The 17,800-nt window shown below is 31.6% G+C and overlaps 1 protein-coding gene across 8 annotated transcripts in view; it reads right to left on the bottom strand.

Annotated features, from left to right (window-relative positions):
- Nucleotides 1–950: 950 nt before the first annotated feature.
- LOC143049741 (steroid 17-alpha-hydroxylase/17,20 lyase-like) overlaps nucleotides 951–17,800 on the bottom strand; it is a 73,994-nt gene continuing 57,144 nt past the window's right edge. For all 8 annotated transcript variants that reach the window (XM_076223446.1, XM_076223443.1, XM_076223442.1 and 5 more), the window contains 6 exons: nucleotides 17,504–17,659; nucleotides 14,920–15,131; nucleotides 13,304–13,432; nucleotides 10,713–10,817; nucleotides 6,739–6,873; nucleotides 951–1,433 (listed from right to left, as the gene is read on the bottom strand). In XM_076223446.1, coding sequence (XP_076079561.1) covers nucleotides 1,081–1,433; nucleotides 6,739–6,873; nucleotides 10,713–10,817; nucleotides 13,304–13,432; nucleotides 14,920–15,131; nucleotides 17,504–17,659 — 1,090 coding nt within the window. In that variant the 3' untranslated portion in view covers nucleotides 951–1,080. The remainder of the gene's footprint in view (nucleotides 1,434–6,738; nucleotides 6,874–10,712; nucleotides 10,818–13,303; nucleotides 13,433–14,919; nucleotides 15,132–17,503; nucleotides 17,660–17,800) is intronic.

The following is a 17,800-nucleotide window of genomic DNA, read 5'->3' as shown; positions in this document are numbered from 1 at the left end:
AGTCAGGACAAAACTTTATTGATTGTACATAGAAACACATATTTGATACATAATCTGTATGTTTCATTTCTGGTGCTGTTGGTTAGAAAACCGATAAAATTAAATTTATATAACCTTATTGAACTTTTAAAAATATATTGTTCAAGATTATTTAATTACAGTGACGAAAGCTATTTGAATACTGTCTTTATCAGTACAAACAAGAATGTTGTTTCTATTTAACTAAAGCATATTTCAAAATGCACTAATACACTATATACTATTTTTATGAATGAAATTTCAAGTAATTTGTGGAATATAAATTCCCGACTAAAATCATTTACTAGTTTTACATTGATTGCGTTCATTAAAATCTTTCACGTAACTTCAGGCAAAGATTTATCGAAGAATTTAAGATGTATACTCACGGAAAAGGGTATCAATTTTAAGAATTGATTTTAGAACAATATCAATTCGAGAATTTCTTTACTCATTAGTTGATGTGTTGCCCTCGATTTTGGTTTGTATCACGGATTTGTTTTCTCTAAATCGATTTATGATTTTTGAACACCAGTATACTACTGTTGCCTTTAGTTGTCAAAGAAGGAAAACAGATACTTTGTGTCCTTGAAAATGCCCGAGTTCTTTTAAAGAACCTAAACAGATACCATGTTATAATTTTGCATGTTTTGTCTACATAAGACCCGATCACCATTGATACTTGAACAGGTGGAAGGTAAAATCAAACAAGAAGTTAATAAACTTTACAGCTGTTATTCTAATGCTAGTAAGTTAGTGGTTTGGTTTGCTTGCTTGTATGAATTAAAGTTTGCACAAGCATTGTAATTCAGATTGACCCCTGCAAACAATATAAGTAGGCGTAGTTAAATTTGTTTATCGGTAAATTTGAATATTTGATAATGTCCAATCAAGTTAATATACAAAGGACTGAAAAATGAAAAACAAAAAGAAAAAGTTATGTATTATATTAAAAAAAAATAGATTACAATTCTACATTAAATAACGTATCTAATCACAACTACAGAATGTTTATAAACAATAATTACACTTTGAGCTACATAAGGATACATAAGTTTAATTTTATGTATTTATTCTGTCTGTAATGATGACTTCATAAGTAGCCGGCTGTGTTATGCCACCTGCTCCTCCTAGTTTTAATTCGGGGTCGGTTCCTTCAGGCAGTGTTATCTTGAACCTTTGCATTATCGTTGCAAAAATCAAATGCAGTTCAGGTTTAGCAACAGTTTCCCCTAGACACACACGTCTGCCTGCAGAGAATGGTAACCAACTTTCTGGTTTCATACCAAGTTTTCCATTTTCGTCCAGGAACCGTGTCGGATCAAATTTCTCCACATCTTTCCAGTAGTTACGATCATGGTGAAGTGCCCAGTGATTAATCATAACCGTTGTGTTCTTTGGAACATCATAACCTCCTAGAAAACATAACACAAACTAATTTTTGGAATTTGACATAGAGATGATAGCACTCGGAATAATTTTATATGAAATTAACCATGTCTAAGATCTCTATAAAGATTATGTCAGATACCCCATTATGTCACAAATTCATGTGGAACAATGCATCTGGTCATCATTTCACTGTTCAGAAAATAAAATAATAATATAAAACGGTTTCATTCTTATTAAGAAAAAATTCACACACCTAATTAAATGGGCATTCAAAAAATCAGAATGTGAATATATATGTTCAAACTCTTTTAGGTCATTTTTTAGTAGCAATAAACAAAACAAATATGTTAATTGGACCTGCTTTGATACTATATATGCCTTTGAATTTTTACTAGATAACATTTTTGTTCGCTTTGGGGATTCCGTATATCGTCAGATAATCGGAATTCCAATGGGGACTAACTGTGCACCACTTATTGCGGACCTGTTTTTGTATTGTTATGAGTTACAATTTATGACAAAAATAAGCAAAGACCCATCGAAACAACATCTGATAAACCAATTTAATAATACTTTTAGATATTTGGATGATATTTTGGCTCTCAATAATGACGACTTCAGTATGTATATTAATGAAATTTATCCTGTTGAACTTACTTTAAATAAAGCTAATACTAACAATGACCACTGCCCTTTTCTCGATCTTGATATCTATATCACTAATGGAAAGCTGAATACTAAAATTTATGATAAAAGGGATGATTTTTCATTTCCTATCGTTAATTATCCGTTTTTAGATGGTGACGTTCCCTTGTCACCATCTTACGGTGTTAATATATCACAACTTGTACGATTCGCTCGTGTATGTAACAATGTTTTAGATTTTAACGAGAGAAATTTATGTATTACTGAAAAATTATTACACCAGGGTTTTCGATATCACAAACTAGTCAAAATATTTACTAAATATTATCATCGGTAAAAAGACAGCATTCGTAAATATAGCTCAACATGCAGACTTCTAATACGTTCAGGTATTTCACATCCAATTTTTTATGGTAATATTCTTTATAAAGCACAAAGGTGTCAGTATTCACCTCAGAAACTTACAAAACCTTTGAATAGACTTATTAAGAAGGGATATAATTACGATACTGTTGTCAAGTCATTAAATATTGCATATGTTGGCGTTAATATTGAGTCACTGATAAGGTCTTTGCATCGGAACTAAACACATTATTTTTTTAAAAACAGTTGTTGGCATGACACGGGTTATGTTCTTCTCATATATGTTATGATGGTATGATACTAAACCCCTAACGGGAAGGATTGTGCCTGATGTTCATATGATGAAATCATAATCTTGCAGTCAGTTCAATTGAAGTCTGGAGCTGGCATGTCAGTTAACTGCTAGTAGTCTGTTGTTATTTATGTATTATTGTCATTTTGTTTATTTTCTTTGGTTACATCTTCTGACATCAGACTCGGATTTCTCTTGAACTGAATTTTAATGTACGTATTGTTATGCGTTTACTTTACTACATTGGTTAGAGGTATAGGGGGAGGGTTGAGATCTCACAAACATGTTTAACCCCGCCGCATTTTTGCGCCTGTCCCAAGTCAGGAGCCTCTGGCCTTTGTTAGTCTTGTATTATTTTAATTTTAGTTTCTTGTGTACAATTTGGAAATTAGTATGGCGTTCATTATCACTGGACTAGTATATATTTGTTTAGGGGCCAGCTGAAGGACGCCTCCGGGTGCGGGAATTTCTCGCTACATTGAAGACCTGTTGGTGACCCTCTGCTGTTGTTTTTTATTTGGTCGGGTTGTTGTCTCTTTGACACATTCCCCATTTCCATTCTCAATTTTATTCGATATCCTCTTAAAGTTCTTTTAAAACCACAAAAGTACTGAACTCAGAGGAAAATTCAAAACGAAGTCCTAATCAATAGCAAATTCATTAGAGAAAAACATCAAACGAATGGATAATAACTGTCATATTCTGACTTTGTACAGGCATTTTCTTATGTAGAAAATGGTATATTGGAACTAGTCTTCTAGCTATCTAAACCTCATCATTCAAGTGAGACCTCGGCATGTCGAAGCCACATTGTCTCATGAGTATATTGGAGCAACTTCTTAACTCTTGATATATTACTATAATGATACATCTGTGTATCATAGCGTATCTGATTGTTGTAAAGGTTAATTTGAATACTATTTTATAAAAGAATCAGAAAATTAAATAAGAAATAAATGCTTGTCAAATTTTATATTAACAGAATTCATTTAAATTCTCAAATTTGTTTTATAGCATACAAAACGGTTGACGTTATTTCATTGTTTATGTATAACCCGATATAACAATAAAACATTAGTTCAAAAACACAAATAAGCATGTGAAATCTTATAACGACGATGTTTATGTCTGCTTGATTACATACTATCGATAAACAATAATTTTTTAGGGCATGATCAGTCATCAAAATGGAATTCTGGTACATCTGTCATATGTATGACTTGGTACAGGCTAGGGTTCTAAGTTGTAAAATTTACATTTACTAAATTTATGGACGCCCTCATAACATGGTTGAATGTAATGAAATATTAGTTTTAAAGATGACAAAATAAGTGTCCAAATTGTTGTGTTTACAACATCGTGCACTATTCCTTGAACGAATCTTATTTCACCGAATGAGACTTACCACAGTATATTTCGTACTTACATAATCAACAGGAAGAATGCCACGGTGTTCAGAGGTTTTTCCTCTTGATCAGTCATATCAGGACTTAATGTTATGATTTGTAAACTGTTTGTTTGCTTATTTTGTTATGTGTTTTTTTTCAATGCCTAGGTCGCTTTATTATCACTTTGTAATGCTCCGCCTCTCAATTAGATACATGTCATTTATTGTAAGTTCTGTTTTCTGTTTTTATTTTCCGTTTGATTTTGTTTTGTTTTGTTTTCTTCTTTTTTTCTGGCCGAATGACACTTACTTCTCATTTTATTGTATTCATATTTAGTAATAAGCACTACTCCGGACTCCAATTTGATTTCCATATAGCTAATATCTACTGGATTCGAGCGTCACTGATGAGTCTTTTGTAGACGAAATACGCGTCTGGCGAATATACAAAATTTAGACCTGGTATCTATGATGAGTTTATTTGCACGTTTTAGCTACTTTTCTCTTCTTGATTATTATTGTCTTAATCAAGTTACAGTTGAATAGTTTGTCAAACCTGAATTATTGAATATTCAATATAATTGTTTTTTGTAATGTAAATGTTGTAAAAACTTTAAAAAGACCATTATGCTGGATGATGTCACAATTTAAAGCGCATACTATACCACATGTCATCAAATACTAAGATGAGCGTCTGATTGTTCTAAATCGAAATCACTGAAGCAAACTTATTTAAACTGTTATCACAGAGATATGTCTCGCCTTTATGTAATTTTGATTATGCAAATGTTGAAATCAAAGTAGCAACATCTTACACAAGTTATGAAAATATTCAAAGTCAATAAACCATGACTGAGTTACATTGCTAAACAATCTCCATGTAAATAAGATGTGCAAATACATAACAAATACCATCATGACCATTGACTTATTATAAGTTGTTCCCAAATCTAAATACAAACATTAACCAGTAAACTATAGAAAAGTTTCAAAGTCAATAAGAGGATGTGTAGCTATATAATCTCCATGGAAACCATGCTTGCAAATGCCAATAAATTTGCATACTAAATATCATTGACTTAACATTAACAGTTAATCTTTAACTGATCTAATCACAAACTAATACATGTAAACTAAGATAAGTTTTAATGTCATTATACTGTGACTGAGGGGTGAGGCCAAATATTCTCAATGGAAATGAGATGTACCAATGCTTATACAACTGAACACCAATTAACATTGGCCTACCACTAATGGTTCCCCTTGAATTGACCTAATCACAAACTAATACATGATAACTCAGAAAATATTTCAGAGTCAATAGACCATGCCAAGGGGGCGGAGCCAAATTATCTCCATGGAAATGAGGTATGCCGATGCTTACACAACTGCATACCAAATATCATTGACCTATCACTTGTGGTTCTCAATAAACTGACATAATTACAAACTAATACATGTAAAATAAGCAAAAGTTTGCAACTCAAAAGACCACGACTAAGGGGCGGAGCTAAATTATCTCCATGGAAATAAGATGTGCCGATGCTTACACAATTGCATACCAAATATCATTGACCTACCACCATTTGTTCCCCATAAACTTACATAATCACAAACTAATACATGTAAAATAAGCAAAAGTTTCCAAGTCAAAAGACCACGACTAAGGTGCAGAGCTAACTTATCTCCATTGAAATGAGATGTGCCGATGCTAACACAATTGCATACCAAATATCATTGACCTACCACTAGTTGTTCCCCATAAACTGACATAATCACAAACTAATACATGTAAAATAAGCAAAAGTTTCCAAGTCAAAAGACCACGACTAAGGTGCAGAGCTAAATTATCTCCATTGAAATAAGATGTGCCGATGCTTACACAACTAAGTACCAAATATCATTGACCTATCACTAGTGGTTCCCCATAAACTGACCTAATCACAAACTGATACATGTAAAAGAAGCAAAAGTGTTGAAGTCAATAGACCATGACAGAGGGAGCAGGGCAAAATAATCTCCATGGAAATGAGATGTGCCAATGCTTATACAACTGCATACCAAATATGATTTACCTACCACTAGTGGTTCCCCATAAATGACATAATCACAAACTAATACATGTAAAATAAGCAAAAGTTTCCAAGTCAAAAGACCATGACTGAGGGAGCAGGGCCAAATAATCTCCATAGAAATGAGATGTGCCAATGCTTATACAACTGCATACCAAATATGATTTACCTACCACTTGTGGTTCACCATAAACTAGACCTAATCACAAACTTATACATTGTTGACGCCGCCGTCACCGACGCTAGAAACAGCATACCTATGTCTCACTTTTTGACTCAGTCAAGGCGAAACAAAAACTGCTTATTCATAATCAAATTTAGTCTCCATATACGATAGGTAAAAGACCGCTTAATAGTTATGAAAGGTACCAGGATTATAATTTAATACGCCGGACGCATGTTTCGTCTACATAAGACTCATCAGTGATGCTCAGATCAAAATAGTTATAAAGCCAAACAAGTACAAAGAGTTGAAGAGCATTGAGTACCCAAAATTCCATAAGGTTGTGCCAAATACGGCTATAGTAATCAAATCCTGGTGTAAAAGTCTTATTGATCTGAGTACCCACCAACTTTCGTGTCACACATTGTCTTATGTGGTACACCTACTGGAGAAGCTGTACCAAGTCTCATGGCTTCATGTAAGGTTGCCTCTGTATAACTGAGTTTTTCTCTGTCCTTTATCCCCGGTAATCTATCTTTCCCTAATGACAAAAATCACATAGAAATAGTTTTAAAATATTTATACGCAGTCAATACAAACTACATGCTATATAACGTTTTAAAGTATTTATACGCAGTCAATACAAACTACATGCTATATAACGTTTTAAAGTATTTATACGCAGTCAATACAAACTATATGCTATATAACGTTTTAAAGTATTTATACGCAGTCAATACAAACTACATGCTATATAACGTTTTAAAGTATTTATACGCAGTCAATACAAACTATATATAACGTTTTAAAGTATTTATACGCAGTCAATACAAACTACATGCTATATAACGTTTTAAAGTATTTATACGCAGTCAATACAAACTATATGCTATATAACGTTTTAAAGTATTTATACGCAGTCAATACAAACTACATGCTATATAACGTTTTAAAGTAATTATACGCAGTCAATACAAACTACATGCTATATAACGTTTTAAAGTATTTATACGCAGTCAATACAAACTACATGCTATTTAACGTTTTAAAGTATTTATACGCAGGCAATACAAACTACATGCTATATAACGTTTTAAAGTATTCATACGCAGTCAATACAAACTACATGCTATATAACGTTTTAAAGTAATTATACGCAGTCAATACAAACTACATGCTATATACGTTTTAAAGTATTTATACGCAGTCAATACAAACTACATGCTATATAACGTTTTAAAGTATTTATACGCAGTCAATACAAACTACATGCTATATAACGTTTTAAAGTATTTATACACAGTCAATACAAACTACATGCTATATAACGTTTTAAAGTATTTATACGCAGTCAATACAAACTACATGCTATATAACGTTTTAAAGTATTTATACGCAGTCAATACAAACTACATGCTATATAACGTTTTAAAGTATTTATACGCAGTCAATACAAACTACATGCTATATAACGTTTTAAAGTATTTATACGCAGTCAATACAAACTACATGCTATTTAACGTTTTAAAGTATTTATACGCAGGCAATACAAACTACATGCTATATAACGTTTTAAAGTATTTATACGCAGTCAATACAAACTACATGCTATATTATAGTATTAATGTATGGACTTTTTCATATTGGCCCTGTAACATGCCCAAGGTGTTAATAATGGCCAAGGATGGTTGTAATGGCCCTGAGGCAACGCCGAGGGCCATTACAACTGTCCGAGGCCATTATTAATATCAAGGGCATGTTACAGGGCCAATATGAAAAAGTCCATATATTGATACTTTTATTAACCAACTATAAAGGCAACTTCATTCAAGAACAGTCTTCGAGTCTCGGATCCAAAACTATACAGCTATCCACAAACTACAACAGGACCAATACAGAAAAGCCCGTTTCATAAAATTTTTATTAAATGTTTTTATTCTTCGATTAAACAAAGAGTAAAAAACTTACCGTGAAGAAGATACAGGAATTTCATAGCTAAACTTCAACTTGTCTTTTCGCATTCAATTTCGCATGGAATTTTAGTCAACATTGTGACTGTCAGATGTAATTTCTGATTTTTCATCCAAGTACTTAATTTTATGCTATTAAAATTCATTTCATCTAGCAATTAAAAAGTAGCTGGGAAGAATTAATCAGACAGTAAAGTCTGCATTCTGAGGATTGAACAACGGAAATGAAACAGTGATAATAATCGAAAATCGTTCTCGAAAAAGGCTGTGAAATATTTCCGTTTCAAGTCGTTACAAAACAATGTTAATGAACATCATTTATTAAACTTATTTTTATGATATTAAGTTTAAAAAAGAATAAAAAAATGTCACACTTATTTACAGAAATAAACGACATTTTGTTTTAATCGATGTCCCGTTTCAACTGTTCATAATGCATGACTGTGATTTCGTAATGCACGGGTGTGGTTTCGTAATGCATGACTGAGATTTCGTAATGCATGACTGAGATCTCGTAATGACTGGCTGTAGCAATTTCTCCGTTCATAATGACCAGATGTCGAAATTTTCCTTTTATAAAGCATGGGCATTTCTATACATATTGTAGTAAGTTGGTTAATAAAACGTTTTAAAGTAATTATACGCAGTCAATACAAACTACATGCTATATACGTTTTAAAGTATTTATACGCAGTCAATACAAACTACATGCTATATAACGTTTTAAAGTATTTATACGCAGTCAATACAAACTACATGCTATATAACGTTTTAAAGTATTTATACACAGTCAATACAAACTACATGCTATATAACGTTTTAAAGTATTTATACGCAGTCAATACAAACTACATGCTATATAACGTTTTAAAGTATTTATACGCAGTCAATACAAACTACATGCTATATAACGTTTTAAAGTATTTATACGCAGTCAATACAAACTACATGCTATATAACGTTTTAAAGTATTTATACGCAGTCAATACAAACTACATGCTTATATAACGTTTTAAAGTATTTATACGCAGTCAATACAAACTACATGCTTATATACGTTTTAAAGTATTTATACGCAGTCAATACAAACTACATGCTATATACGTTTTAAAGTATTTATACGCAGTCAATACAAACTACATGCTATATACGTTTTAAAGTATTTATACGCAGTCAATACAAACTACATGCTTATATACGTTTTAAAGCAATATTGATCTGACACAGTTGTGATTAATGTTAAATAAGGCATATGTCTTGTTCCATCGTGTCCTTAAAGTTCTGAGCTCGTTGAAAGAAATAAATGAACTAACTTTACTTTTCTGATTTTCTTTTTTTGTTGGCATTGGTTTTTTTTTTGTCGTTTTGATATTAGTACAATAAACGTAGTATCATTAACTTTAACAATAAATAATTGTAAAATTTAGTATCAGAGCATTTTCAGACATCAATTATCGATGTTATTACTTAGTGTTGCTTATTCTTTAGTTGTTTATGTTGTGTCATGTTTTCTATTGTTTGTCTGTTTGTCTTTCATTTTAAGCCAGGCATTGTAAGTTTATTTTCGATTTATGAGTTTGATTGTCCCTCTGGTATCTTTCGTCCCTCCTTTCCTAGATTATTTGTATCATCTGTCAATCTATGTTCTCAATGCTAACGGTAGCATTCATTTCAAGAACAAATGGTTATGTCTAACATTTGAAACAATAATTTGGGTTTGTTATGCCTTTGTTGGCCTCACTTTAAATTGTAACCCGGATTTGTTTGATCTCAATCGATTTATGATATTTCGAACAGCGGTATACTACTGTTACCGTTGTTTGATTATAAAAAGCTCATATTTATTGAATATATCTATCGTATATTATAAGCATAATGAGGATGTTAAATTTGACGTATGCCTTTTTGTGCTTCTTCGTTACATTTGTTGTTTTTATAGTGATTAAGATGATAACACAATGTTGACTGCTGTACCCCTATTTTTTGACATTTTTACCTATTGTGTCTGTTTGTTTTGTTCACGCATCGGTGACAATAGAATGGAATTTGATCCGACTGTCATACAAGTGAGAGATTTAGCTAGCTATAAAACCAGGTTCAATCCACCATTTTCTACATAAGAAAATGCCTGTACCAAGTCAGGAATATGACAGTTGTTATCTATTCGTTTGATGTGTTTGAACTTTTGATTTTGCCATTTGATTGGCGACTTTCCTTTTTGAATTTTCTTTGGAATTCAGTATTTTTGTGATTTTACTTTTTTCTATATGTGATATATTAAATGTACATCAAATAAATCATAGATCAAAAACAATGTTATGACATTTTGAAGTTTTACCAATATATGCAATAGTTTTACCAATCATATAAATGCTTTAAAAAAGACACATCCAAATATTATGATACCAACCAACAACTCTGTCTATTTCTTCCTGAACTTTACTCTGGATATCAGGTAACCCAGCCATATAACGTACAGCAAAGTACAAAGTTATTCTAGATGTGTCAATACCAGCTATAACATAAGTATTTTAAATTGTTTATTCATATAAAAATTGCTAGGTAAACATAATTCAAAGAAACGTGCTTCAATAATTAACTGCAGTTTCTATAAATGTTGTTATTTGTTTTCGTTGCACTTCAGTGTTCTTGTTGATTCTTTGTTTTCCTCTTATAAATGGTGTGTTCTTTTTTCGTTTTAGTTTTTAACCCGCATATGTTTTCTCTTAATTGTTTTATGACATTTTAACACTTGTATATTACTGTTGTCTACACGTATTTTTGGGTGAGGCGTCTCTTGTTAGTCATTTTTGTTTTTGTGTAAAAACTCATTGAAAAAGTCAGTCCTTTTTAAATTGACTTTTACAGTTTATTCTTGTGTTGTGTTGTTGTATTACACTGTCTTACGGAAGCCCTGGAGTGCCATGCAAAAAAAAAATTTCAACTTGTGCGCACAAGTTACCAACTTGCGCGCACAAGTTACTAACTTGCGCGCGCGAGTTATACAACTTGTGCGCACGAGTTGTACAACTTGTGCGCACAAGTTACACGTGATCTAATCACAAACTAATACATGCACAAGATAGTGTTTTTTGAATTTTTGCCACATTTTTAGGAATGCACTGGTTTTATCCCCTATCCCCTACCCTATTTTCTTTTCATTATTTTATTAAATATAGGTTAAATTTTAGGGAATCTCATAAAATATTTGTTATTTTTTTTTATTTTTTTTGAAAGAAAAGTGATGCCAATGTTAAAGGAATGAAAAATCTAGAGGGAATCGTTTCATGCCACATCACCATTCATTCTCTTTTACCCTGTTCCGAAGCCCGTGTTATCCATTGCTTGTGATTGGTTAAAAAGGCCAAATAAAGTATGGAGGGAATTGAGGACCAAAATTCCTTAAAATTTATAGGCAGACAGGGATTTTTTTGTCACTAATTTCATTAACTATATTGATACAATATTAAAATAAAATGCATCTCCCAGGTCAAACTGAACTGCTATTATTATCTGTTTATTAGCTGTTATTTACCCGTTTTTCATATTTTTAGCCGTCCTTTAGCTGTCCATGCATTCAATCTAACCATTTCTTAGCATTCGGCCTAGCATTCATCTTAGAACTCGTCTTAGCATTCATCTTAGCATTCCTCTTAGCAGTCGGGACAACAGTTATGACAGCAGTTCGATAACAGTTGAGCTTTTAATCTTTGTTTTAAAAATGCTTGGATCTGGCTATGTTTTCAGCTTGATAGTAAACATTTATTTAGAGATAATTTGATCATTTTCAAATGTGCACTTTGTTTCCATGTTGTGTGGAAATACTTGCTGGTGAAAAACCTTTTTTGTCAATTATAAGATCAATTTTGGCTGAATTGAACACTTTTACACACTTGCAGTTCAGTAAGTTGAAGTTACAGTTAATGCTTGTGTATATTCTGACATAACTTTGTAGGGGGATCAGAAATCATACAGAAAGCCCCCAAAAAGGGGGGATAGTTGTTTATTCAAATAGAATATTTGATGTTGACAGGATTGTAATAGAATTCTAGCATATATATACTTACAGTTCGAGATGTTATTTGTAAAAAAATAGATATAATTATTTTAATCTATTATTTTGTTAAATGATAAATATAATCATATTAAAGAGTTGAAAAAGGGGGTGGGACTATAAGATAAACCTAGGCTGCAAATAGCTGATTGGTTAACATTGTCCAGACTATCAATTTATTGAAATTAATTTAATATATAATTTTACTTAAGTTTGTTTCAGAAAAAAGAAATATAAAATATTACATGAATCAATATTTTTTTGTTTAAATCCAAAAGAGAAAGAGGATATAACTGTCATGACTGTTATCTTTTGATCTACATTAAATATAATAAAAATAGTACATTTGGCATGTTCGGTAATAAAATAATGATAAAAATGAAATAACTTTTAATTTGAAAATCACTTAGTCAAGGTAGCAAATAAACTCATCATAGATACCAGGACTAAATTTTATATATACGCCAAACGCGCGTTTCGTCTACAAAAGACTCATCAGTGACGCTCGAATCCAATTAATCTCTTTGTATAAGTAATACCTCTTACATAATTTGTATTTTAAAAGCCTTGATATTTAAAGTGCATTTTTAATTGTTCCTATATCATTACGATCACATACATAATTAATAAGGGGTCTAAAACCAGCTAAAGTTATTAGATTGTATAGTTACTGTTCTAATTACAAATATAAGTTTGTACAATTTTTTGAAATTTCACGAAGACTTACAGTAAAATATTAGAATTTTAATAATTTTTGCTTTCATATCTTTTACACTGTATATTGATTATTCATGTGTCACCTTTGAATTGCAACTTATATTTGGTAACTGTGAATGCTGGTAAACTACCAAAGAACTGCTGTCAAGTGGGAACTGTGAATGCTAACAAACTGCTAAAGAACTACAGTTCACTTTGACTTGGGAGCTGCCATAGATGCGAGATCTTACCAAAAAATATATCCATTAGCGTTTGTCTAAGATGTGTGTTCGTTAACTGAGACAACACTTCATCGTTCTCTTCCTGTTCAGCTTCTTTTCTTGCCAGTATCAAAGAATCAGTAAAATCTCTTATATTGTCTAGAAAATGTAAAATCACAAAAATACAAGAAGAAAATTCAAAACGGATAGTTTTTAATCAAATGACAAATTCAAAAGCTCAGACACATCAAACAAATGAATAACAACTGTCATATTCCTGAATTAGTAAAGACATTTTTATCGTATGTAAAAAATTCTAAGAAGTATGATTTAATAAAATATTGATAGATTGCTTTTCAATTTTAATAATTTATCAAGACAATCTTTGACATCTTAAATTTTGGAGTGTATACGAATCTATTGAAACAAAAAGTAGTTTTTAGATGTATATATTAAATTTATATAATTTTCACCTGAAAGTTTCCTTAATGTTCTGTTAATTTTGAAAATATTTCATTTCTGGCACATTCAGTTATATTAAAGAAAGAAAAGTATGTGACTGTATACAAAGTATTGAGAAGAAATACAAAACGGTTCCAGAGGAAACATTAAGAAGTTGTATACTTATTAACATTCCAAATGTGTCGGTCTATACGATCTTTTGATCTACATCAACAGAACAAACAATACATTGAATTTTCAAATACAGACAAGTTTACTAAAAAGAACTGTTAAAACCCTAATGGATCAAGAACCGATCATCCTTCATTATGTTTAAGTGCTCTGCGTAGCCTACTCTTTAATGTATATTTTCATCTTTTACTAATTGTGTTGTCTTATTTTCATAGATGTTTATTTTGATTGCAGATGTAGTAAAACTATAGGTTACGGCATAACAATGACCAACAGTTGATAAACGATCTATTATATAGTTGACTGTAGGATTAATTTTGCTTTTATTCACTAATAATTAGTCACTGTACTTTCGAAAGAATTTCATTTCAGTCATGCATAGAGCAGGAAAAAAAAATGCAATCCTTTGTAACGAGAAAAATAAACTTCCAGACATTATCGTTTGTTTATGTAATGTATACGTGTTTCTCGTGTCTTGTTTTTTTATATAGATTAGACCGTTGGTTTTCCCGTTTGAATGGTTTAACACGAGTAATTGTGGGGCCCTTTATACTTGTTGTTCAGTGTGAGCCAAGGCTCCGTGTTGAAGGCAGTACATTGACCTATAATGGTTTACTTTTATAAATTGTTATTTGGATGGAGAGTTGTTTTATTGGCACTCACACCACATTTTCCTATATCTATGTAGTTTTGATAAATACAATAACCCTATATTGTTTAGGAGAAACAAGAAATATTGATATTAACATGGTGTTGTATAACACTGCCAATACAGATCTTTCAGTTTTGCTTGCTCTAGATGTATATGCAGTTTGAGGATTTATTTTTTTGACGAATCTTTTCTGTACATATATTTGTTTTTCGTATTTTCTCTGTTTTTGTTGTATTTGCTCTTTCGTCAGTATTTTTTAGTCATTGTAATTCTGTTGTGGCTGAGAATTTGGAATATCTCTATATATGGATATTTTACAATCAACATTTGTATAGTAAACATATGAAACTTGCTGACATACCAGAATTGAACGTTTTTTCATGCTCCTGGAATTTCCTTTTGACTATAGAAATTATTTCATCAAACATTTTGATAACTGTTCTGTATTTATTTGTCGTCCAGATTTTACACATGCTGGGGAACAAGTCTTCAACAAATCCACTTGCTGCCATTTCTGTCGCATCCTTGTCTATTTTCATAAAGTTTACAAATTCAGGATCATCTAGTTCAACACTAAAAGATATAAAATAAACAATTTCAAACATTTTCATGAACTGGAACATTTGTTTCCATTCAGAATCTATGACTATAATACATTGATAGTATATGTATAAAGGAAACTATTACTTCGTGTGTTTTTTTTCAAAACAGAAGCCTTTGAAAATGTGGTGAGAATAGATTCACTCTAGATTTTTCTATCATTTAACATTGGATTTTTTTTCTCTCAAAAAACAATGAAAAAAAAACCCACTGATTTATCAAAGTTTAAGCTATATGTAATCAAATTATAGAAAGACATATAGAAGTTATCCGACAAAAATGTTAATTGGCATTATACATGTAGAAAACAAAAAGATTCCGAATATCTGGCAAATATTTAAGAAACAAGTGTTAAATGACCAAAACAAGAACTGATAGCCATTGATCTCTAATATTATCCATGCTATAAAAGATGATGTTCGACGGATGCAAAAATATGCTCACATGAATCTGTTTACAAAAATTATGTATGCTCCTATCATGATTTTCTTTATAGAGGGTTGCTGCTCACAAGGAAGCTATTAAACCAAGAGTTCCAATAGTGAAATTGAAATCATTCCTTCGTAAATGTTACGGACACCATCACCAGTTGGTTGAACGTTATGGAATAACCGTTTCACAAATGATATCGGATATGTTCCTTACGTCGTAACTACAATCCCCTTCCCTTTCATGAATGTGACCTACCGAATAAGACTATTTACCGGATTAGTTATAACATGAGCCACATGTGGAGTAGGATCTGCTTACCCTTCCTGAGCACATTAGATCACCTCTAGTTTTTGGTAGGATTCGTGTTGCTTATTCTTTAGTTTTCTATGTTGTGTCATGAGTACTATTATTTGTTGGTTTTTTTTCATTTTTCGCCATGACATTGTCAGTTTATTTTCGATTTATTGTTTGACTGTCCCTCTGGTATCTTTCGTCTTTGATACGAAGTTCCTTAGACAAACGCGGCGATAATATCATAAATGGTCAGTATGTGTAAGACTATGCAAGTATTCGTTTAACATGAGCGATGAATGTGAATTAATAACTTAGTGTAACTTGATAACAAGCAATCGGATAACCAGGAACGCTCTGAATTAATGTTCCCGAGAAACTGTGACAGCAATTCCTTCTTTGAAAGAATAGATGGAAAGGGGTAAAACAGTATAACATTCCATTCAGACCAGGCATATGTCTTCGAATCTTATTGATGAGACATTCCTGTAAGTGGCATATGATTAAACATTTATCATAAGGTCAAAACTCTAAAAACAAATTGGACTATAAACAAAAAGAGAATACCTGACGGTATAACTGAAAATCGTAGTACAACGATTGAGTAAGTGTCTTTTTCTACAAATTGAGTCTTATCTTACTTATATCAATGTCACAAAACTTGACTTTTGTTATTTATGGGAAATACTTATAAGGACAACAAATAACTACAAGCATCCTAATGCATTTTATTTAAAATCACGATTCGAATTGAACAACATAACCAACTTTGACTGGTCTTGTAGCTATTGTAATCAATTATATAAGGGAATCTATCATTTTTTTTTTTAAATTATTGGAACTGCAATAAATAATCAATTACCGCATCTGAAATTTTACAGATGTCAAATCATATTTCATTCTCTAGCATACATAAAGCCCATAATTGGCATGTGTTAACACCTGACAAAGAGGTTATATTAGACAACATAATGTTAGAAGTCGAAATTAACTGAATTTTCGAATTATATTTATGTGATCAATTTTAAAAAGTGGTTACTTTTGTTTTTGTATGGAAATAACTGTTTTATATTTCAAGCTTGTTTCCACCCAGTTAATTATTCTCAAATTCCTGACAGTAAAACCATTTTGTAACCCAAGCTGATACTTTAATGCTGTTTAGGTTGAGTTATGTCATAATTTAAAATTCTTTGGTTATAACTGTTTAGGAATTAAAACAACTCGCACATCAAATCCATACACGCACATTACCACTAGACAAAGAGGGACGAAAGATACCATAGGGAGAGTCAAACTTATAGGTAGAAAATAAACTGACAATGCCATGGTTAAAAATAAAAAAAGACAAACAGAAAAATAATAGTACAGAATACACAACATAGACTAAGCAACACGAACTTCATCAAAAACTGGGGGTGATCTCAGATGCTCCGGAAGGGTAAGCAGATCCTGCTCCACATTTGGCACCCGTAATGTTGCTCATGTTTTTTTCAAATCTGGTAAATAGTCAAATTTGGTAGGTCACATTTGTGAAAAGGGAAAGGGTATTGTAGCTAGACAAACATGCAAAAAATGTAGAGCTGAAGTGTAACAAAATTGAAATCTTATAATTCATTGCTTACCTTTCTCCGAAACACACAGCATTAAGAATATTGAACACCATTAAATCTATGTAGTTTTCCGGATTAAATGATCCTTTTTCTTTGGCCATTACAGGTAAACATTTATTCATCGACTCATGAAGAACTTTCTCCAAATGATTTCCTGCCAAGTATTGCCTACAAAACAAGTGAAACTTCGAGCTACTGCTCACTGATGATACCCCCGCCGCAAGTGGATAATATTAATAGTGTAAAAATATGCAAGTGTTCGGTAAACAGGAAGTTGTCGATTGATGAATCTGAAAACGCATCACACGG

Source organism: Mytilus galloprovincialis, chromosome 10, assembly GCF_965363235.1.
Source record: "Mytilus galloprovincialis chromosome 10, xbMytGall1.hap1.1, whole genome shotgun sequence".
In the NCBI taxonomy this organism is placed as follows: domain Eukaryota; kingdom Metazoa; phylum Mollusca; class Bivalvia; order Mytilida; family Mytilidae; genus Mytilus; species Mytilus galloprovincialis.
This window is presented reverse-complemented; position numbering and strand designations above follow the sequence as displayed.